General features: G+C 57.5%; 13 protein-coding genes across 13 annotated transcripts; 7 read left to right on the top strand and 6 right to left on the bottom strand.

The window, feature by feature from the left end:
- Positions 1–85: 85 nt before the first annotated feature.
- SCHCODRAFT_01282209 (uncharacterized protein) lies at positions 86–1894 on the bottom strand. The gene is made up of 3 exons (XM_003033230.3): positions 1792–1894; positions 254–1739; positions 86–197 (listed from the first exon to the last, which is right to left on the bottom strand). Exons 1-3 carry the CDS (start codon positions 1887–1889, stop codon positions 147–149), a joined length of 1635 nt encoding a protein of 544 aa, XP_003033276.1. The 5' UTR covers positions 1890–1894; the 3' UTR covers positions 86–146.
- A 154-nt stretch (positions 1895–2048) lies between these two features.
- Positions 2049–2574, top strand: SCHCODRAFT_01088297 (uncharacterized protein; the record flags this gene model as incomplete). The annotated part of the gene is made up of 2 exons (XM_003032626.2): positions 2049–2236; positions 2385–2574. The coding sequence occupies 2 exons, from the start codon at positions 2049–2051 to the stop codon at positions 2572–2574; spliced, it is 378 nt and encodes a 125-aa protein (XP_003032672.2).
- A 244-nt stretch (positions 2575–2818) lies between these two features.
- On the bottom strand, positions 2819–4622 carry SCHCODRAFT_02618501 (uncharacterized protein). The gene is made up of 5 exons (XM_050344876.1): positions 4210–4622; positions 4084–4156; positions 3975–4033; positions 3376–3919; positions 2819–3322 (listed from the first exon to the last, which is right to left on the bottom strand). The coding sequence occupies exons 1-5, from the start codon at positions 4534–4536 to the stop codon at positions 2898–2900; spliced, it is 1428 nt and encodes a 475-aa protein (XP_050201064.1). The 5' UTR covers positions 4537–4622; the 3' UTR covers positions 2819–2897.
- A 160-nt stretch (positions 4623–4782) lies between these two features.
- SCHCODRAFT_02222986 (uncharacterized protein) lies at positions 4783–6700 on the top strand. The gene is made up of 2 exons (XM_050342107.1): positions 4783–5049; positions 5107–6700. Exons 1-2 carry the CDS (start codon positions 5028–5030, stop codon positions 6519–6521), a joined length of 1437 nt encoding a protein of 478 aa, XP_050201065.1. The 5' UTR covers positions 4783–5027; the 3' UTR covers positions 6522–6700.
- A 29-nt stretch (positions 6701–6729) lies between these two features.
- On the top strand, positions 6730–9129 carry SCHCODRAFT_02699033 (UPF0187-domain-containing protein; the record flags this gene model as incomplete). Its single annotated transcript, XM_003032628.2, has 13 exons — positions 6730–6876; positions 6923–6971; positions 7024–7092; positions 7151–7193; positions 7244–7321; positions 7374–7502; positions 7555–7648; positions 7697–8435; positions 8483–8516; positions 8565–8588; positions 8639–8778; positions 8841–8851; positions 8905–9129. 13 exons carry the CDS (start codon positions 6730–6732, stop codon positions 9127–9129), a joined length of 1782 nt encoding a protein of 593 aa, XP_003032674.1.
- A 223-nt stretch (positions 9130–9352) lies between these two features.
- SCHCODRAFT_02497214 (uncharacterized protein) lies at positions 9353–9789 on the bottom strand (the record flags this gene model as incomplete). Its single annotated transcript, XM_003033232.2, has 4 exons — positions 9353–9398; positions 9452–9515; positions 9565–9694; positions 9748–9789. The coding sequence occupies 4 exons, from the start codon at positions 9787–9789 to the stop codon at positions 9353–9355; spliced, it is 282 nt and encodes a 93-aa protein (XP_003033278.1).
- Positions 9790–10685: 896 nt separating this feature from the next.
- SCHCODRAFT_02222974 (uncharacterized protein) lies at positions 10686–12080 on the bottom strand. Its single transcript, XM_003033233.2, has 6 exons — positions 11742–12080; positions 11566–11685; positions 11388–11509; positions 11222–11334; positions 10962–11171; positions 10686–10913 (listed from the first exon to the last, which is right to left on the bottom strand). Exons 1-6 carry the CDS (start codon positions 11968–11970, stop codon positions 10907–10909), a joined length of 801 nt encoding a protein of 266 aa, XP_003033279.2. The 5' UTR covers positions 11971–12080; the 3' UTR covers positions 10686–10906.
- An 806-nt stretch (positions 12081–12886) lies between these two features.
- SCHCODRAFT_02618512 (uncharacterized protein) lies at positions 12887–13545 on the top strand. The gene is made up of 7 exons (XM_050344877.1): positions 12887–12905; positions 12963–13041; positions 13102–13143; positions 13197–13241; positions 13289–13333; positions 13390–13440; positions 13489–13545. The coding sequence occupies exons 2-7, from the start codon at positions 12976–12978 to the stop codon at positions 13534–13536; spliced, it is 297 nt and encodes a 98-aa protein (XP_050201066.1). The 5' UTR covers positions 12887–12905; positions 12963–12975; the 3' UTR covers positions 13537–13545.
- A 356-nt stretch (positions 13546–13901) lies between these two features.
- Positions 13902–14111, top strand: SCHCODRAFT_02495414 (uncharacterized protein; the record flags this gene model as incomplete). Its single annotated transcript, XM_003032630.2, has 1 exon — positions 13902–14111. One exon carries the CDS (start codon positions 13902–13904, stop codon positions 14109–14111), a length of 210 nt encoding a protein of 69 aa, XP_003032676.1.
- SCHCODRAFT_02618515 (uncharacterized protein) lies at positions 14052–15531 on the bottom strand. The gene has a single exon (XM_003033234.2). It carries the CDS (start codon positions 15499–15501, stop codon positions 14506–14508), a length of 996 nt encoding a protein of 331 aa, XP_003033280.1. The 5' UTR covers positions 15502–15531; the 3' UTR covers positions 14052–14505.
- Positions 15532–15626: 95 nt separating this feature from the next.
- On the bottom strand, positions 15627–18322 carry SCHCODRAFT_02618520 (Metallo-dependent phosphatase). The gene is made up of 9 exons (XM_003033235.2): positions 17881–18322; positions 17740–17834; positions 16721–17692; positions 16496–16668; positions 16243–16440; positions 16180–16184; positions 16067–16121; positions 15992–16018; positions 15627–15926 (listed from the first exon to the last, which is right to left on the bottom strand). The coding sequence occupies exons 1-9, from the start codon at positions 18242–18244 to the stop codon at positions 15797–15799; spliced, it is 2019 nt and encodes a 672-aa protein (XP_003033281.1). The 5' UTR covers positions 18245–18322; the 3' UTR covers positions 15627–15796.
- Positions 18323–18455: 133 nt separating this feature from the next.
- Positions 18456–18780, top strand: SCHCODRAFT_02495629 (uncharacterized protein; the record flags this gene model as incomplete). Its single annotated transcript, XM_003032631.2, has 2 exons — positions 18456–18526; positions 18591–18780. 2 exons carry the CDS (start codon positions 18456–18458, stop codon positions 18778–18780), a joined length of 261 nt encoding a protein of 86 aa, XP_003032677.1.
- SCHCODRAFT_02572229 (uncharacterized protein) lies at positions 18459–20473 on the top strand. The gene is made up of 2 exons (XM_050343850.1): positions 18459–18526; positions 18584–20473. Exon 2 carries the CDS (start codon positions 18826–18828, stop codon positions 20329–20331), a length of 1506 nt encoding a protein of 501 aa, XP_050201067.1. The 5' UTR covers positions 18459–18526; positions 18584–18825; the 3' UTR covers positions 20332–20473.
- Positions 20474–21355: the final 882 nt, after the last annotated feature.

Consider the following 21355-nt stretch of genomic DNA (forward strand, 5'->3'; position numbering starts at 1 on the left):
GTATCGGGATTTCTTGGATCGATGAGGAGGTAAAGGTGTGACGAGGAGAAGGAGGCGTGTAGAGAGATCTACCATTGATTGCGGGAATTTTGAACTATGTATTGTATCTGACACATTTGTAAGGCTTTCGTGGATCCTTGCCAATGTTAAGTCAGACCAGGACAGACGAAACCGTCCCCGAGCTTCATGGTCATTTCCTGTTCACTTTGCATAAGCATCTTTGTCGTATGCGCCGCGCATCTTGGACACGTACTTCAAAAATCTGCGCAGACATATCAGGGCGCTGCGAAACGAGGACCTGTTGTATGGGCATGCCCATGCTCTCGTACGCCTCCAGAAGCTTCACTATCTCGCGGCCCGCGTCACCGGCAACAGGCCTGTCTGCGCCGCCCAAGGTTCGCGTATCCCAGAAGATTTGCTGCGGCGTAGGCAGCCTCAGCGGCTTCTTGTACGGCGCGCAGGTCGGCCCTTGCAGGTTTCCATCCTCGATAAGGTACCGGACAGATTGGAACACAGAGACGCTGACCGTGCGCGAGGTCAGGTAGATAGACCGGACGGCAGCGAGCCCGTGAAGTAGCGCGCGAAGCGTTCCCGTCGGCATGTAGGTAGAGAAGCGCACATCGAGGGCCTCGACGTTGGGGGCGCGCACAACGTTCAAAGCCTTCGTCACCACGCGGCGTAGCCCTCGCGCGTTGGGGATGACCAAGCGCAGCTCCAGTTGGGTTGTTTCGACGATCGCTTCGGCACCTTTGTTGAATACAAAGGGCAAGCAGCTCTCCGTCATAAAGCGCATCCAGCAATTGACTGCATAGCCTTTCACTGGACATGTTGCGATAAACTGCAGCGAGCGCAGTTTAGGGGGTGAGCGACCTCGAGCGTGCAGATGCCTGGATAATTGTACCAACAGCGGCCGGGCGCATATGGCATCGGTCGTGCCATTGACGACAATCAGGATGGCGGCAGTCGAAGGCAAGCTCATCAGGCCCATTACGGATGCACAGACATCGACAGAAGCACGGATGTAGAACCTGCGCAGCTGGGGGAGCTCGGCGGGCCTGTGCACCTTGTTCGGCTCATGAAGGCCTCTGTATACGCAATCGAACAACTCCAAAGTCTGCAGAGTGGGGCACGACCGTAGAACGTCGGATAGAGCGTTGATCGTGATCGAGCCCAGCTCAGAACTTCCTCCCAATCTCAAGTGCAAGACATGACGAACGAATGTCCAGTCCAGCCGGACGTTGATGAGCCTCAGTGTGCGCAGACCAGGAATGAGGTACTGCGCGACATGGGCAGGCATATCATGCCGAAAGTTCGCCGACCATAGGGACAAGTGCCGCAAGTTCTTCCAGTTTTGTCGCAGGCGCAGCGAGATGTACTCTATCATCAGCGCTTCTGCATTGACCTCGACGTCGTGTACATGTTCCTTGTGAGGCTCCAAGATCGCGAATGCTCTGTCGATTTGCGAGGATATTGCGGGCGAGAGCTTGAGTGATAGGGGGTGCGCATAGGATAATCGTAGTTGTTTCTCTCCGAGATCTGTGGAATCGAGGGTCCAAGAAGAGAAGAAGCTCCATAGAATGGGAGTGTGAAGCGCGAGTTCCCTCCAGTGTCGATTGATGCGAAGGAGTGTGCACGTCCACGCGCGTGTATACAACGAGTCATGCAGGGAGACAGCGTAGTAAAAGAAGACGATGGCAAGGACTTCGTCAGGGATGCGTGTTATTGTGCCGGAGCCTGCGCTGCAGAACGGCATCGATTATCAGCAAAAGTGGATGTCTGCAACCTACTCACAATCTTTCTGTCGTGCTGGTACTATTGGTGTCACTAGAATTCGCGTGGCTGGTTCCGGACCCGTTCTCCTCAGGACTGTATGCCTGATAGAGCGTCATCCCGAGGTCTGCAAACTGTGGTCGTAACGGACAAGATGCTCAGTACGATGCTCTGGATGAGTGGCCCGGCCCGGATATCCGATTGTGATTAGCGCGCTTGGAACACATCACGAAACCGCCTCTTTACACCTGCCCCCATCTACCCTCCCGCCGGCCCGCATGGCGCAGACGGCGGCAGGGCACGCCGTGCACCAGCTTCTGCTCTCAGTCCGTGCGCTGCTCGACGCGCTTCGTCAGTGGAGCGAGGAGCGCATGGACGAGACGCAGGTGAGCGACGCCTACGTGAACTTTGGCAACAACTTCAACACGACGATTACCGAGTTTCGCGCTCTGCGGATCGATATGGAGTGCGTGCTGGTACTTCCTACTTTGTCCTATACGAGATCTGTCCGCCAAACATCGCCCTTTGCATACCTTACACATTCCCCCGTCGCCACGGGTCGCTACCCTCACTCAGATTCCCCATCTGTTCACGCGACGCTAATCAGCCTCTAGTGACCTGCTCAAAATACCAGATGAGCTGCGCTCCTCCCTTGAGAACTGTCTGGCTGAGGATCAGACCCCGCGCACGCTCGACGTCTACCTACCGCCCGTGAACAAGACGATGAAGAAGCTGTTGCAAGGGCTCGCAGATCGCCAGCATATGTACCGACAGGTTATGCCCCAGGCGCGCCGATGGTCCTGAGGATACGGGCACATCCACATATACTCCATCATGACCCCTGTGTCCTACGCATAATGCCTCAGGCCCTCGCGGTCGGACACGCACTGTCTCCGCCACATACGAACACGCCCTCATACAAGTTCTCGGATGGCATGGAACCTTGATCATGATACCTACTCTCTTCGTCTCGCTCTCATGTTGTTTGTACATTCGCATGCCCTTCACGACACGTTTGCTCTTCACCAGAAGTATCCCTCCCGACGAGCGCGGATGCCTAGCCATGTAAAGGAAAGTGCTTTTCATCACGAGGGTCAATTGATTGCTATGTATATATATAGCTACCCCTACCCCAACCTCGCCTCCAACTCCTCCAACATCCTCTTCAGCTCCTCCGCCTCCTCAATCAGCATCCCCGCCTCCGTATCCGCATGCTTCGCCCGCGGCTTCGGCGCAGGCGGCACCCAGCTCTTCTCTGCTACCGCCTCGCGGACGACGCTCATCCACGTCCGCCCCTCCTTCGCTAGGAGCTCGGTGATCTCGTCCTTGATCCTGCGCACCGTGCCCACGCCGTCGTACCCGAACGCAGTGTAGAGCTGCACCATCGCCGCGCCCTCGCGTGCATACTCGAGCGCGTCGGCGCCGGACGCGATGCCCCCACAGCCGATAATGGGGATTTCGGCGGGTAGCTGGCCGCGGAGCGTGCGGAGGGCGGCAAGCGCAATGGGTTTGAGTGGGGGACCGGAGAGGCCGCCGGCTTCGTCGCGTTTGGCTGCAGGCACCGTGGTTAGGTACGGTGATGGTAGAGGATTGTACTGGACGTACGATCGCGCAGGCCTTTCGGTCGCTGTATGGTGGTGTTGCTGACGATGACCCCGTCGACGTGACTGGCGCGCACGACTTGCGCAACTTCCTTTATTTGCTCCGGGGTCAGGTCGGGGGAGATCTTGAGCAGCAGCTTCGGGCCCTTGGGCACAAAGTCTGACGCGGGGAGCTTCTTGCGCGCCTGCGATACGCCAGACAAAAGTTTCTTCAGCAAGTCGCGCTCCTGCAAGCCCCTCAATCCCGGCGTATTCGGGCTCGACACATTGACCACCAGCACGTCCGCGGAGGTGCCGAACGTGCGCACGCCCGCGACAAAGTCGTCCACAGCCTCCTGCGGCGAGTCCTTGTTCTTGCCGAGGTTGACCGCGAGGAGAGTGCCCGGGCGGAAGGCCGCAGACTCCTGCTGCTCGGGAAGGAGGAAGGTCGGGATGCGCGCGCGGAGGCGGGCGAGGACGGAGGCGTGCCCTTGAGAGGGGAAACCGTAGCGGTTGATGACGGCAGAGTCTTCGGAGAGGTGGAAGAAGCGCGGGCGGGGGTTGCCTGGCTAGGGGATGGTGAGGTCAGGTGGGCAGGAGAGTGATGGGAGAGTAGATGCGCACCTGTGGTCTTGGGGTGACGCTCCCAATCTCTACCCAGCAAAAGCCGAGGTCAAGGAGGCCTGCAAAGACGTTCAGTATGCATTAACGCGGGAATGACTCGCACACGCACCGTCGATCGCCTCTCCGTCCTTGTCAAACCCAGCCGCAAGCCCTACCGGGTTCTTGAGCACCTGGCCCCAGAGCTGTCTATCCAATTCAGCTCGCATCCCCTCAGACACATGTCCTACACACTCGCCTCCACAGCTAGTCGCTCGTCGTCCGGCTCGCGATCCTTCGGGCCCAATCCGAGCCGTAGACCCTGCACCGCGAGCTTGTGGCCCGTCTCCGGGTCGAACAGCGTGCGTACGAGTGGAGGAACCACGTATTGGTGGATCGAGGAGCGCGCGTCGAAGTAGTACACGCCGAAGAGCCCCGCGCCGAGGGCGACAGCAGTCGCATAGGCGCCCGTGCGGAGGGCATTGGATGCGGGGGCGGCCTGCGTCGAAGCATGCCGCGCGAACGTGTATTGTCGTACGCCGCTACCTGCGAGCCGCAGGGGGCGCGCGAGGCGGGGAACGGCCATTGGGGTGGTCGCGCTAGCAGTAAGAGATTTTTTCGTCGAGGACGTCGAGAACGATGAAGACGCCCAGCGCGGCCCAGGCCGGTGCGGGTCGGCAGTTGCCGATTCAGAGGCCCTCGTGAGAAATACTCTTTCCGCAAACAGTCCTCATTCCGACGTCAAGGTTCCACGGCGCTTGTTAGACTCTAACTCGAAAGGCTTCATCCTGATCCTGCGACAGGGAAAGCTCATCAATGAGCCGTCTCGTTCACTGAGCTCTCCGAAGGTCCAAGGCCTGCAGGAATCACGCGGGAGCCACGCGCGAAATTCCAGCGCATTTCACCACTCAATTCAACTGCGCACCCGTCGACACCTCGCCCCCTACCGGGGAAAGCACGTTCCTTGCTTAGGAAAGAACGTGTACGTACGCGTGCCGACTGCCTATATGAAAGGGACCAGCTGTGCTCCTTTTGATACTTGGCTGCGACCTGCACGACCTGCGCACCGAGGTCAACATGTCCGCGCCTACTCGAAAGTGTAAGGTCTACTTCCAGTCCTCCTTCAATACGTTCGGGCTGACCCAGAACCTCGAAGTATCACTGCATGAGCGTTTCTCTCTCATGAGACGGAACCTCTCGTTCCCCCAGCCGTTAACTGCGTTGATCGCGTATCCTGCTGCGTCTCTACCTACCGCGGACTTCCTCTCTCGACGTATAACCGAGCTGCAGGAGCACTTCCCGCTCCTACGATGCGAAGTCGTCAATGCGAAGACGAGGGAACCGGCGTTTCAACAGCGGGCGACTTCGTACGCCCCTGAGGAGATACTCAGGCAAGCAAGCTTTACTCTTGTCGAAGGCAGCGACGGGACTCAAGAGAAGGAGCGCATATTATATAACGAACTGGACCGAATGACGCGCGAGGACCTCACGCGGCCGCTCTGGCAGGTTACTCTCTTCACGCCCTCTTCGCCCAGCGACAGGGGATATGTCGCACTCTCTGCGGACCACATCCTCATCGACGGCAAGGGACTCGCGCTTCTCACCCAAGCGCTGCTAGCTCCCGACATCTCGTCGCTCCCGACGGAAACTTTGGCGCAAATACCTCTGATGGAGGACACGATAGACATCCGCCCTCCGTACTCGTATCTCTTGCCCGTCGTCTGGCAGGAGCTTCTCGTCCCCAAGCTCCCTTCCTTCCTCCAATCATACGTCGCGCAGCCGAAGCCATGGCCCGGCTCGAACATTCAGCGCTCGCCAGCGGAGTGCGAGTGGGGTCTGTCGCTCCTCGAGCTGGCGCCTTCGCTCGTTGACGCGCTAAAGTCGGCGGGAAAGGTCCATGAGGTCAAGACTCTCCACCCCATCCTCAAAGCCGCGCACTTCGTCGCCATGTGGGCCGTCCTCGCTCACAACTCCCCCGACATCCCGTTCCCTCTCAAAGCCAACACGCCTCGCACGGAGCGCAAGGCCAGCCTCGGCCATGCATATTGCACATCGAACTACACCGCGTCCACCGACGTGCAAGTGCAGCTGAAGGCGAGCGACGACTTCTGGGCTACCGCTCGTTACGTCGCGCACGCTCTCGGCTCTCCGGAGGGCATTCAGAACGGCAGATACAATATGGGCATGCTGTCGTTCCTCCCGGACCCCATCCCAGACCCAGCGAAGGCAGATACGGATCGTCCTACGGGGTGGGAGGAGCACTTCTACGGGAAGCTGCACGGGAGCGACCCATTCGGAGGATCATTGGAGGTCAGCAATCTGGGGTACGCGGCCCTCCCGGAGGGTGCAGAGGACTTACTGTGGAGTTCGGCGTCGTGGCCGTGTGCGCCGGTGCTGAATGCGAACGTGGTTGGGCATGGGAATGGACTGAGGATCGTGACAGTGTGGAGGGAAGGGGCAGCGGTGACGAAGGAGCAGGTGAAGGAAGTGGAGAAGGTTCTGAGGCGGGTGCTCGAGAGGGTGGCAGGCAATGAGGCTCAGGAGTCAAAGCTCAAGGACCTTGCCGCCTGATACCATAGTCCCCTAGGCATACACACTAGACATAGAGGGTCCCCATATGTCCCTGTAGGTCCGTCTATACTTGTAACCTACACGTGTACGGGCGCCTAACGTCTGATGGGGAATCACCAAGTTCCCTCGGTCTTTCCCATTGTCTTCCCCACATTCATTTCTTCCTTGCCTTTCCCTTCCACGAGCGCCGGAGTCGCCTTCCTCCGCCATGGCGCGCAAGAAGACCACCAAGCGCTCGTCGACCGGGCGCCACACCCTACTCCCTGCCCATCTTCCCGGCGTCAGCCAGGTGGACCTCGTCCCTCGGACGCAAACCTATAATCTGCTCACCTGGACCTTCGGACGCGGCTCAGTCGTGCGTGGCCTTGCCCCCCTTCACTCTGTAGCCTAACACCCATCAGATATGGCGCATCTGGCCCGCTGTACTTATGCACACCCTCTTCGCTGCTGGTAAGACGCGCACGCGACCCACGACGCGTTTATTTGCTGAAACACGCGCCAGCGGTCGTGACGACAAATCTGCGGACGGATGTCAACCTTGCGATACCCAAGGTTCTGCTTACAGTGCTTGGTGCGTCGCGTTGGGCAAGGGGGACGCGCTCGTTCTGATCGGTGGCGTCGCGCTGCAGGTGTGGTGATCGGTTTCGTGATTTCGTACCGGGCGAGCAGCGGGTGAGTGGGAAACTGTGTGCTGGGATGTGGGAGATGCTGACGACGCGTAGGTACAACTGCTACTGGATGGGGCAGACATGCTGGACGGAGGTCATTCGTAACTCGCGCGCCCAGTCGCGTCTCATTTGGTGTGGATGACGCGCCTGCTCTAGCTCTATGGACTGGGCTCAGATGTTGCAGGATTCATGTTCCCCTTCGTCTCTCACCAAAGACCCCCGAGGAAACCGAGAAGGCCCAGACGATCAGGCCAGAGGAGGAATTACTACAGGTCATGAATGAGAAGCGGATGGCGCTAGACCTCATCGAAGCGTGCGTCCCACCCATTCTATCTTGCACTTCGTCGTCTTATCATATCACGTAGCTTCTCGAGGGCGCTCAAGCATCACATTCGCGGCGAGCTCGGCATCTATTATGAGGATATGTATCACCTTCTCCGTCCCTTCCACGAGCATGGGGTATGGGCCACATTCATTGACACGACACCGCGGCTTACAGTCCCTTAGCACAATACCGCAGAGGAATTGCGCCCCGTCGAGCCCATCCAACTGAAACCGCCTCATTGGGTGACGCGCAACTCGCACCCGCCACACTCCCTTGGGCCACAAAAGACCGACAAGAATACTATAGTTGCCGATGGCAAAACCGCCACCTCCCCCACGACCAACACCTCATCAAAAACCAAAGAGCCCAGCAAGCCCTCCCCCGAGCGCAACGGGTCGAACGCCTCCAGCGCCATGTTCGGCAAAGACCCCATCATCCCGCCCATAAACGCCTACGGCACCTTCAACCCCGCCGCCCCTGCCGACTCCCTCCGCTCACGCAAGCGCCGGCACCTCTTCCGCCACCAAGACTCCTCCGCCTCCAGCACTTGCGCCACCGCGCTCCTCCCCTCCGCCAAGCAGGAGCGCCCAGGCATCTTCGCGCTCGTCTCCGGCGACCTCATCCCCTTCGCCTCTTTCTTCTGGCACGCGCAGAAGTGGGTGCGCGGCCTGCTGTACAAGCAGCAGACGTTCCCGCTGAAGCGCGAGGAGGAGGGCGGGGTGCAGCAGCACTGGAGCAAGCCGGAGATGGGCGGGATGAAGAGGAGGCCGAGGGTCGCGGGCGGTGGAGAGAATCTGCCGTTGGAGATCGTGAGGTGCTTGTCGGAGTGGTATACGGTGCTGGAGGAGAGGGGCTCGGTGCCAGGGACGAGTATGGGGAATATGATCGCTACGCTCACTAATTTTGAGGACAATCTATCCAGTGAGTCGATTGATCAGCAAAGCGTCGAAGGCTGATGTCGTTTATAGCACTGGAAAAGATACTGACTACACCGCTACCATTGTGCGTCGGTCTCTGAAGCGAACTATACACCTCTAACATCTTCTGCAGTGCCTTCTCAGTCCATATCAGACAGTGTGTTCGACCAGTCGACATATGTGACGTAGCTAACATCCTACTTGCAGTACTGTATGGCTCTATCTCTTCTTCCTGCCATTCCAACTGGTGGATGACTTCGGCTGGTACACTATACCCGGCGTAGCCGTCGCCGCATTCATATACCTCGGATTCCTCGCTGCTGGCGAAGAGATTGAGCAGCCCTTCGGTGCGTTAGCCTTTCTTCCCTTAACTGCCTTGACTGCGATGCTGACCACCTTTCGTCTTCAGGCTACGACGACGTACGACATGTTCTATTCCCATCCTGTCCTTCTCCATGCTAACTTCCTCCCAGAATGACCTCGACCTCGACCTAATCTGCGGCGAGATCATCCACGCCGACCTCGAGCGTCTCCGGCGCACGCCCTGCCTCAACACTTACTGCCCGCCTTCGCATCCACCTTCTTTGGGGTCCGAGACCGACGAGGACGAGGATGACAGCGGATCAGAGACGGACGAATCGGACACGGAGGAAAGCGACGCAGCGGATGCCTCGGAAAGCACGCCGCTCGTATCCTAGGAGGTACGATCTGAGATGCATTGCGATTGAGATGATTAAGCTAATACGAGAACAGGGATCTACAGGAAAGGACGGATATACGCTGCTATTGCAGCTCATACTACTAATGTACATGGATGGATGGATCTTAAGTTAACGATGCTAGGAGGCGATGATACAGCAAGTGGACAGAATCAAGGAGACGGTGAGATGCAGAACGGCTTTGCGCCAAAGGACCGACGGATCAGTCTTCGTCGTGGGGGTGAGAGAAGACGGAGGCGATGCGCTCCCTATACGTGGGTCAGCTGCGGTCGATGGAAGTTCAAGAAGCAAGATAACGCACAAGCACATCTTCTCCGGGAGGGTATCGTGGCCGACGAAGGCGTGATGGGTATTCATGGAGAGGTCTACGAAGGAGGTCAGTGGCAAGAGCGGCCGGAGATCAGGTTGACGCACTTGTAGCCCGGTAGGGGGACTTCTCTCGCGTCTGCGGACCAGTGGAGGGCGACCGGGACCTCGACCTGCCGAAGCTAGGTATACGCTCGTACAATGGACGAGGAGGTGCCAGCATCTGCTTCTCGGAGATCTGCTAGTCATGTCAGGACAAGGATGGTCGCAAGGAAGTAAGCGCCGACGTACGGTGGGCAGAGGTGCGCGGAAGGTGGTAGAGGTGGTCGCCATCGTTTATATCGGCTGATGCGTTATAGGTTCAAAAGCAGCGTAGAGTGCGGATGCGCTAGGCGGGGTGGTAGCTTCAACGACCCGCCACCACCACCTTTTATATGCCTGCAATTGTCATACTCCAGTCATCGCCTGCGTGTGCATTCGCCCTGTCGGGATGCATGGTGGAGCCGTCGGTTTGTGATACTGAATCTATTGCGTGATAGCAACCGGCTCGCCTGTGTGGAGTGGAGACCAGGACGCAAGCCCATGTTGACGACACCACGGAGACTAAACTCGCTCACGTGCGGTTGATTTACCGGAGGCCGCTACTTGCCGGAAAGGGGAACAATGGAGGATGCTAGAGGCGGTGCTTTGTCTCGCAGAGTATAAGAGCGCACCGGAGAATGTTGCGTGCTCTTCTTCCCTTCCTCTCTCACCTTTACTTGCACGACAACGAGACGCGCTTTCGCGCTCGAGGTGGGTGTCCGTGTCGTCGCGAGCGCGATATGGAGTTCAATATATCCGCAGGTGCCTCTATTTCGCACCTGACAAGTGCCCCGTCCTGCACGCGACCCGCAGCCTCTCCATGGCCCTCAAATTCTCCGATATATTTTGCACCCCCCGACATGTGCGCCTCCCCGACAACTGCATGACGTCGCCGATGCCCCCGGCGCGGAAGACGCGGAGACCGTGAGTCGGACGGCGGGAAACTGGTGGCTCGGTGGCGGCCACCATCATCGCCTGCGCGACGCGTCTTGGAAGTGGTGTTAATTATAATCTTTGGTAGGGTGCTTTGGGCTTCCCCGCTGTGGTTCAGGGAGGCCGCCACTGCGGGCGCCGACGTCTCCAATTACGGCGACCCCGATAAAGGACGCGTCCGGTTCGAGGGATTCGAGTCGGAAGGAGGGAGTCACGAGAACGTGTACTGAGCGTGGAGATCGGGGAGTAAGAGGCTTATGGGCTGATCATGCGCTGTGTCATGGAGTGATTTATTCTGTTGTACTCCGACTGTATTCCACTTGTATTCTTGCTTGTTTCCTCGGTGTATCTTCATGTGATGTGCCTACACAATAGAGTAACAAACGCCGGCACCGTCTTCTCGTCGTCACCTATGCGGGCATACCGCTCCAGATGTTCAAACGCTGGGGAAAGATCAGTACAGCTCACGTCTATAAACGAGGACCACTTACTCCGCCGCTGAGTGATAGACCGGTGGATATGGCAGGTCATTCTCGACGTGCTCGTAGATCTCGATAGGATGCTCTGGAGCCATACGCTCGCGTGTCCACTCCTTGAGCTTGTCGAAATTCCGGCAGGAATGCGCAACGTTCACGCGGCCAGCAACAAACTCATAATGCTCGGACCATTGCCAGACGTTGACGGATATGTCCGATGAGCACCTAGGTGGAAATTTGGACGATGAAGAGCTGTATGAAATGGGGATACGCACATCAGAGACTGCCGGATGGAGTCGATACAATGATTGAGATGCTCGTACTCGAGCAGGTCTGCTCGGATGATGGGCTTATACCTCTCAGGACTGAGGCTCATGCGTAGGTAGTTCTGCAAACGCGCTATCAGGACACCGCCGCCGTACACGACGGGGCAGAGCTTACCAAACAGTGCAACTGATGGAAAACGTCGAGTTGGCCTAGGTAACCGTCCATACCGATGGTGATGGGGTGTGTACGATTAGGCAGAAGAACGGCCTCGTCGCGTGAAAGTCGGACAATAGATGCTATGAAGGGATGATGAGCTTTTCCGTGCAAATAGACTTGCCATGACGGTACTCACGATCGTATAAGTCCTTCCAGGCCTCATCGGCCTCGTCGGTCAGTTGCTGATACAGAGACTGGTGCTCTGTGCCAGATCCAAATACGACGAGCTCGTCCTCGAGCGCCTCTTCTCCTGGTGCTTCGGATGCGGCCGATTGAGATAAGTCAAGTGATCTGAATTAACCGAATACTCACAGTATAGGAAGTGCGTGCTTCCTGGTGATCGCCTTTTCGAAGAAGAACGAGGGAGTAGCAGGACGATAGCCACGAATTGCACGAGCACAACGACCAGTAGTAGCCTCACGCGCCATGCCTGCCAGACCCTTCTAAACGTGGACGGCTGCTGTGCCGATGGAAGCTGCTCTACGTCGTCCGATGCATCGACCGCAGACGCGAGCGGGACGTACTCGCCCTTGTCGCCCATCGTAGCTCGTGAGGGGAGAAGTCAAGAAGCGCCCAGCCGTGAAAGAAGCCTCCAGCTAATCAGCTTCCCCCCATCGCACGGCCACCCAATACAGTCATGCCGACCCCTCCCCTTCCCCGCCTCGAAAAGACCGGAGTGTCCGACTTTGACCGCGTTCATGATGCGAGTGCCGGTGCGATATCGCGAGATGTGGCCTGGAAACGCCGTCGGTAATCGCGACCATGCGTAATGGGGGGCACGAGGGGTGTTTGAGCGATAGCAGGGAGGGCCGGTGCGCGTCCATGCCCGTGCGCGGGGTGCAAATCAGAGTGTCAAGGGAGGCTCCGGTAGTAAGTATTTGGGATAGTGCCGTCCGGCGCTCGGGACGAGACGACGCGCCCATGTCCAAGTATGCCAAAGCATGAGGGAGGGCCAGGTACCGGGGACAGTCCGCGGGCCATCTTTGGGCAAAAAGAGATGTGGGCTCAGTGGAAGGTGCAATGGCGGGCCACAGGCGCTTATCGGAGGGATCAGTAGCGCCGTTGATTATCTCTTACCGTGCTTGATGCGGAGTTGGAAGGACCGTTGTGACGGTCTAGCGCGTTGTTAGAGCTGTGGTTGTTCAGGCAGCTAAACATCCAAGCAACCTCCCTTGCAAGACGGAGAAAGGCCTTGAGATTGCTGTTTATGTGAGGAGAGAGCAATCTGTCCATCGTAGAGAAGCGTAGCAATGGTATGCATCGAAGTCGGCCATCTGCTTCAGAGTTCGCCGTCCAGTGATGAGACCGGGGGCTTTCTTCGAATCCATAGCGTGATATGGCGAGCATATGGACCACGCATATCAGGTGTGTGGGTGGCAGCGCTGCTTCCTCGTCCGGCAGAGTACTCCGGCGAACGGCCCTGTTTGTCAAGAGATAGAGCGTCTGGTGTGGTATAATTACACCCAGTGCATACCTGCGAGGCGGTATATAAGCTGCGCGGGGACCAGAAAGAAGCAAGGCCCGTCCTCACCTCGCCGTTGTTGTCATGAAGTTCTACCTGGCCCTCTTCACCCTTTTCGCTTCCGTCGCTCTCGCCGCGCCTGTAGAAGAGGTAAGTCTGGTGAAGGTCGGCTCTGAGGCGGGCATATAGCTCACGTTTCGAACAATGAAGCGCGAGGAGCTCGTTCAAGCAATTGCTTGGGCGAAGGCCGATGTAAGTGGCTCGTACCTTAGTGGACGTCGATGCAAGTCTGACTATTGATACAGAAGCGCGAAGAGCTCGTTACTGGAGAGGCATGGGCGAAGGCTGACGTAAGTCGTTCTCAGGCGCGGGAATAACTGGCTGAACAGCGGTACAGAAGCGTGAGGAGCTTGTCACCGGGGAGGCATGGGCCAAGGCGGACGTGAGTTGGTTTCCGTACCGCGTACGGCGGAAGACCTTGCTGACGGACTTGAATAGAAGCGTGAGCCTGAGGAGCTCATCCAGAATATCGCTTGGGCGCAAGCAGATGTACGTGGCCAGGGTTCAGCTTATCGAGATTCTGACTTTGTCTTGCAGAAGCGCGAGGAGCTCGTCACCGGGGAGGCGTGGGCGAAGGCCGACTAAATCTGAAGCTGAAACTTTGCGTGAATAGAATGTCGTGATAATCTGAATGTACCTGCAGTATGAAAGCAACCCGGCGCATTCGCTTTGACGCTCCGAAAGTAAACAGCGATGTTGATCGCCTGTCATGTTCTCGTGCTGAGACGCAGAGCTACCGGGGCTCGTGAGAGAGCACATATCGTTTTCTCGCGGTATAGAGAAAGCAGGGAGACTGTACAAAATCCACAGACAACATTGACAGTTAGAAGAGCAACGAGCCATCAATGAATATTGGGAGGCCATTGACAGTGACTATGTGACAGTCACGTAGAGACGATACCCGTGAAACATGACTGCCCTTCGCTCACTCCCTCGCGCGCCCCACTGACATGACATACCAACCTAGTCCTACGGCATCCTCGAAGCAGTTGAAGGACATCAGCGCCGAGCTCGGAAAGCTTCGGGCTGCCGAAGTCGACCAACCTAAATTGCCGCGCGTGCCGTCTTCAAGAGACTCAATGTATTACTACGCCAGGGATTTCCATTCGCAGACTTCGAAAATGGACCGCTCAAGCGATGGCCTGGAGATCATCGATTAATCTCGCTGACGGATCCTCAAATGAACAAGGCGCTGACTGCCCTTCGCACCTTCGCCACGATACGGTGTCAAAGGGCAGACTGGAAGGAGAGGCATCGTCACATATGTCGCTCGGGAATCGTGCGTGAGTCGCTTCGTACACTAGCGCGTAGTCGAAGAGAATAGGAAGCATCCTCGTCCCAGTAGTCGCGCTGAGGGCTCAAGCGTTCTGAGCGATATGGTCTGCTATCCTCCGAAGAAAGTGTGCAGACTGGTTAGATGTCACTGATATGCCCCTGGAATGTTCGCCCTGTTCGAAGCAATAGGAAGGTGCTTAGGTGCTCAGACGGGTTTGGATGCCAGTGCGAAGACAGAGCAGTGGTCTATGATTATGTGCGACGATATGGCAATATACTTTACTGGGGTGCCTCCACTGCCTTCTCCGACGCGGGTTTGGATGCACCGCCGAGTGTGATATGCTCGCCGCGCTCGCGCATCTCGCTCCAGGTCTCCGTCTGCTTGAGGACCAGGCCCATCCTGCGCTCCTTGCGCTCCATGACGTTGCGAAGGATGGAGCGACGCGACCACATGCCAGGCGTGAACTTGATCGGGTGCTTCTTGATCATCCTGAGCCGGCTATACGTGCGGTAGTCCTTCGCGCTCTGGATGCCGTACGACTGCTCAAGCTCCTCCTCGCGCTTCTTCCGCTTCTCCTCCGGCATGTCCTCCAGGCGGTTCGGCCAGTAGAAGGGGTCGACGAGACCGACGACCGCGCGCTTGTACGCGCCGTACTTGCGCACGAAGGTCATGGGGTTCTCCATGTCGCGGACGAGGGGCGCGATGTAGTTGTCGGTACGGATGTATGTGGTACGCACGCCATAGAGGGCCTGGAGGTACGAGCGGATGTCCGTCTTCGTGAGACTGGGGGCAACGTAGAAGGTCGCTTCGTACGGGTTGTACGGCTGGCCGGGCGGGGTGTGGTTGGGGACGAAGGTGAAGGTGATATTGGGGAGGTAGACGGGTACACCGACGGGGACGAGGTGGGACACGTCGCCGCGTTTGAGGTGTTCGAAACCACGAATGCGTGACCGACGGCGGTTAACATCTGCAAGCCAGCGTTCGGGCGTCAAGCCGCGCGGGATGCGGCCAGTATGGCGTAGGCGAAGGTACCGCGCATACTCTGAGGGTGAGAGGCCGGTCTCCGTGGCGTCGGTCGCGCCAATGGGGATGAGCTCGCCGGACTTCTTCTCGCGACGCTCGCGAACGGCGTGCGGCGTCGACTGGGTACGGGCGATGAGGGCGCCCTCCGGAAGGGGGGGCTGCTTGCTCGGGGCCTGGTAGAATCTCCGACCCCCCAGTTGCAAGGCCGGGCGTTGTGTACACCGACGAGCGAAGCCCAGCGCCGCCTGCATTGTCGTGGTCGTCGTGGTCGGCGATGTCGGCGAAAAAGAGCTGAAGGTCCGCGTGCGCACGTGCGCGTCTAATTCTCGGGATCGGCCCGAAGTTCCGGAAGCGCTTCCAAGGCCCAGCTTGCAGCAAGTTGCACACAGGTATCCTCTGTTCCACAATACTGTACATAGGTATTTCCTCAGATATGGTTAAATACATCACATCCTTCACCCCTCTCTCTGTAAGAGCAAGCGTCTAATCAACGGTCGACGAAAGCACCTCACCGATTCAGGTGCGTGTCAAGCTCAGGCTGTCTCCTCATATCTCTGGCGCACCCTTGCCCGCAAGGATCATGTCGTCAATGATTTCGTCGTGCTCGGTCCGCTTATACGTCCGGATGGTCTCGCCAAAGTCTGAGATGTCATATACGCGGAAGCGTCGGTCGAAGCTGCGAAGAGGCGTCAGCATACGAGATGACCAGTAAGGCCGATGGACTTCGGCGATTGCACTCACCCAGGTCTCCCATATCCAGAGTACGAGCTATGAGATCGTCAGCTTCTGCAACTTCATTCAGGGATATGAACTCACCCTCCTCCACCAAAACACATCCAGACGCCGCTGACTCGCCGGCAGTTGTCCGTTACTATAATCGCGCGTCAACGCTTGATTTTTATACGCAAACCTTGCCTGAAGCAACTCACAGTGACTGCAACCAAAGCGATCAGCAATTGATTTTCAATATGAAAGGATCTTCCACGACTCACCAATGCCCATTCCCTATCGCCTTGACCTCTAAAGCACTACCCTTGCCTGTGTGGTCGCTTTCCAACGAGCCAAGGATAGCCTTCTCGAAGAAACCGTCGCTCTCCTTCGAGTTACCCGGTAGTTCGTTGCCGGACTCGCCCTTGTCAAGGGGCAGGCCGGTGAAGGGGTCCTTATCCGGGTCATTATAGGTTTCGGGGCTGACAAGCAGTATCGTCAAAATTATGTCGTCGATGAAAGGCCCGCACGACATACAGGGGAATGTGGAAGAAGACGAGCGCATTGGGCTTCGCTATCCGACGCTGAGAAGGAGTGACCTGGTCCTGCCGACGCCAGACATCGCCAAAGTCCTTGCCATCGTCTGGCGCGAAAGGACGCAGGATCTGCTTAATCTTGGCAGACTGTTGCAAGAACCAGTCGACTTGTGACTGTTAGGAAAGCTCAGCAAAGCAGGATTACCGTTGTAGAAGAATTCCGTACCTGCCGTATCCAATCGTACGCAGTAGGCTGGAACATGCCCCACCAGTTGAAGTACCCCTTCGAGTACGAGCCCGAGTCGAGGAAGTACATGGTAAGAAGGTGCGTCTTGCTGGCGTCCGCGCTGAAGGCCTTGAGAACGTAGTTCCCTACCCCATGCACGTCCTTCGGCCCACGCTCGACCATGCTATATGGCAACGCTTTCATCATCTGCATCTGTTCCTCCTTGTCCGCACCGTTCTCCTCGTCGTGGTTACCGTACACCGCCGCCCATGGGATATTCCGGTCCGTCACGCCCCTCGCAAACTTGGCAAGCACGCTCTTGGGATCCCACGACGTGCCCTGCCCGTTCAGCTGATCGCCGGTGAAGACGATGAAGTCAGGTCGCTCCTCATCAAGTACATGGTCCAGGAGGGAAAGCGTGGTGTCGTCGCCATGCACGCAGTCGCCGCGGTCGGTATCGCGACAAACGCCGTGCGATACGGAGAAGTGCAAGTCAGCAACTTGGAGAATCTTGAACTTGCCCGAATGCGAGAAATGCAGGGGCGGGGCGCGCGGAGCGGCTTTAGCGCCGCGGCGGTAGGTGAGCCAGGCGGGGATGGTGCGCGGGCTGGCCTCTGTAGTGGGTGGCTCGAGCTTCTCGAAGCCATACCAGGGACGGTCTTCGCCGTAGAGAAGGTCGAGTTCGGTGATGATGTTGGCGCGCTCCTCTGCAGTCATCTGGCCGGCGGGCTTCCCGGTCTTGTACCAAAGGAAGAGAGGGGCGGCACGCATGACGCCGGTGCGGAGGGACATGTCGACCTTAAGCCAGGTGCCATCGTCAGCATCCGGGGGGCTCTCCCCTTTGCCAAGGAGTTGGAGATCAGTGACGAGGTTGATATCCTGACGGCGTGTACGTCTGTAGTAGATGTTGAGGTATCCAGCAAGGTAGCTTGCTTCATAGTTGAGGTTGCGATCGACGCGCACCCAGTTGCCCTACCATGGTCAGCATAATTGTAGCAGCAACGTGCGGGTGAACGCACCCTGATGGCATCCTTCTCCGGTGTTGTGTCGGGATCGCAGAGCTTGCCAGCAACCTTGGGATTGAAGAAACACTGCGTAACAGCTATTTCTGATACTGCGACGGGATGAGCGAGAGCTGCGCAACAGAAATAGCGACGCACGTCCTGTGTCATGCGGTAGGAGCGGTGCCCACACGTCCAGCGGCAGGCTCGCCGAGTCGACAGAGTCCTGAGGAGCGGTGACATTCCACCAGTCGACGCCGTCTTCAGCTGGCATATCTCCCCCCGCCTGCACGTCGTCGTCCCCCGCTCCGATGTCGATAGATGTGTCCGTGTCCGCGAGAGGAAGCGTAGGGTCGACAACGTCCCAGGATTGCCATCCTAGCCGCTGTTGGATGCCGGGTCCGGGAGTTGGTTGATATAGAATGAAGAGGAAAGTGAGAAGGCAAGAGAAACCGACAATAGCAGAGAGCGGAGCGAGTATTGCGCGGAAGCCGCGCCCAAGCCTATACACATTGAACGCCATTGCGCTCAGCGCGGGATAAGGAAGTGTCGCGATATCCTAGCCAGAGTACACCGGTACAAGGTCCTGGCAAGACGCTTGCGCTCGAGTAGACGCTATGGAACTGGCGAAGATGGCGGTAAGAGGCAAGGTGATCCGGTGCGACCATTGGTGATCTGCGCCACCGCGCGCGCAGCGCTTGTTTCCGACGTTCATCTCCTCGTCACGATATGCCATGCAGACCTCTACCCTTTCTGACACACCTGATCCTCATCACCCCAACTGCTTGACTGTCACTCGCAATCCGTAAGTTCGCGTATTCTTTACGCGCACCCCGTCGCTCGATAGGTCTGACCTACATAGGTCCCAGCGAGCAGTATGGCAAACTACTGTTTACGAATGCTCCTCAGATCGAAGAGCCTGTCCTCCTCGTACCGGAAGATATGGTTAACGAGCAGACCGCCCCTACGACCACCGAAATGGACAAGTACCTTGTCGAGCTACGCCACCAGTGGGCCGTCTTCGCAGCCTACCGCAACACCCGTGCCCCAATCTCCTAGCTCCCCGACGAAACCCTCTCTATCATCATCTTCTACTACGGGCTCATGATCGACTCTCTATACGACCTTGGCTGGATGAGCATACTCTTGCATGTCTGTCGCCGATGGAAGAACGTAGCGCTCGCCAACCCCGCCATATGGAGTTATGTATCGTCACCCGTGAACCGGTTGATTCCCATGGGACGGCCGCGGAAGACCGACAAACTCTGCCCTGCTACGGCCGCTCAGCTACGGCGGTCCGGGGCACACCCCCTCAGCTTCAAGCTCACGGACTTCCAGTCTAAGGGTGCATACGAGGTGTTCAACGCGCTGATACCCCACCTCGACCGGGTATGCCACTTTGAAGTCGCCATAGAGGCGGATGTACTGGCGGACTTCGTGGCGGGCCTGGGACGGAGCAGGAGGCCAGGGTTGCGGCATCTGCGACTAGAGTCAATTTCTCCTACAGCCTACTCATTACCGGATGACGCGGGCCAGAATATTCTCATCGACCTACACACCCTGGTTCTCAACAACGTCGCAGCGAACTGGGCATCGATACGCAACATCGTATGCCTTGACATCACAAGAGGCGCCAGTCAGGGCCGCCCTTTGGGTGTCTCTGTTCTTGTAGGGCTTTTACAGGCATGCCCGATGCTGGAGGACCTCTCGCTCGTCGAATGCGTGAGCGGCGATGATGCCCTCCACGAGTCCGTCGGCCTGCCACAGCTACGGAAATTGCATGTGTGCGATGCTAGCAGTATCTGCAAGACGGTCGTCGACGTCGTTCAACCGTCCCCGCTCGCCGCCATCTCCATCTATGCCACTGACATACACCGAGCGGCCAATATCAAGTCCCTTCTGGGGAAGTCCCTCCGTGATTGGGCTCGTGCCTCACCTCCTTTTCGCGCCATTGAAGTGGCCACGAGGTCCAGCTATGCGCGCTTCATCGACGGGTATGAGACTCTTTTCTTCACCGACAGTGCGACCCTTCAAGGCTCCCGAGAAGCCTTTCGACAGTCGGCGCACTTGCTCTTGCGGACTTATCCTCGCAACGTTCGCGGACTGCGCAGCGTGACGCGCAAAATCCTGCGCGCAGTTCCAACCAAAGCCGTCAATGATCTTGACTTGCGGTTTTCCGCGCCTTTACCGAAGGGGACATGCCGCGCACTGCTCGATGCTTTGCCAGCACTCTGCTCGCTGAAGTTCCCCGCTCGTGGAGTTGCGGAGTCGTTTCTACGAAGGCTTGGGACGCTCGTTCAGTTCGGTAGTCTTCAGGTCATGACCGGGCCCTACAAGGAGCCACTTGCAGTGCCAGCCTTGGAGCAAATAACGATTGACGAATTGTTGGATGAATACCACGAGACAGAAATCGCGATCGGGCGGAAGCTGTTGGCAATGCTGGAGGGGTATGCAAAGGTGGGAAGGCGTATTCAGCAGGTTGTCTTCGAGAATGGCGGGCTTGCGATGACGCAGGAGATGCAACTGGTGAGTAGTACTATTGTTATCAGCGATGTCATCTTCCCGAATATGCGTGGCGGAGGATTGCAGAGCTTTGCGATGTCCTTATAATCTGTCCTAGTCCCTTGAAGACAGCGTCGAACCCGCGGCGTATGCGAGAGCCAGTCGACTTTTTGCATAGATAATGTTTTGTTGTCTCAGTCCTTGTATATGGAGGGTTATGGGGCACATAATCTGAATGGGCTTTACCTGCTTGAACTGATGGAATGAAAGCCTGTCGACTGGGCGCTGGCCCGATGGTTGAGTACGTTGAGTCCCGCCGCAGGACATTTAATCTACAATATCTACAATATAAAGGAGCAGCAGCTGGGGCCGGCCCCCATCAATCCAGCACGTGGCGACAAGCGGCGCCCACACAAGTTGTGTCCGCCCGTCATGCCGGCCTGCTAGCGACGCCTGTACGCCTCCGTACAGCCCAATACAGCGTCGCTCATACATCGCCTGCCTACGAGTAAGGCTCGGATTGATTTTGGACCGCTGCCTCGCGGTGCGAGGTTAACGGCCATGCCGACTTTGTTCGCCCATCATGCTGGCCTGCTGGCGGTGTCGCTTATATCCTCTACGCCTGTGAGTAAGGATTCTGATAGCCTTTGGCCGCTACCTTGCGACGCAGCCCTCAAGCTCAACAAGGCTCAAGGCCTGTTACTACGACTGAGCAAAAATGAAGGCGTGGCCAGTCTCTGTGAAGCTGCTACTGCAGCTGGTGTGCATGGACAACGAGGACGTCTGCTGAAGTCTTCGTGTAGTCACTCAAGGAAAGCGGATTTGCCACAAAGGCAGAACAGTAGCTACAGTGGCGTGACCGCTAGCGCACGTTGGTCATCCACACAATTGAAGTAAGGTCCTGACCCCTTAAACCTGCTCTCTGAAAGGACACAAGGGCACGAAGGCATTCACTAAGGCTAGAGGAATACACGCCCGTCATTTGGCGGCTCCGATCTTGCGTGCTTGAACGGATGGCGGCACGAAGGCGAGGGGGAAGCAGATATTCTGACCAGTAAGGCCGGGGTGTCCATCGATTCGCGATTAATTTACTCACATAGCTGCGAATCAGACTCGAGAGCCCCGTGTGGGA

This window comes from Schizophyllum commune, assembly GCF_000143185.2.
Source record: "Schizophyllum commune H4-8 unplaced genomic scaffold SCHCOscaffold_4, whole genome shotgun sequence".
NCBI classification, from domain to species: Eukaryota; Fungi; Basidiomycota; class Agaricomycetes; order Agaricales; family Schizophyllaceae; genus Schizophyllum; species Schizophyllum commune.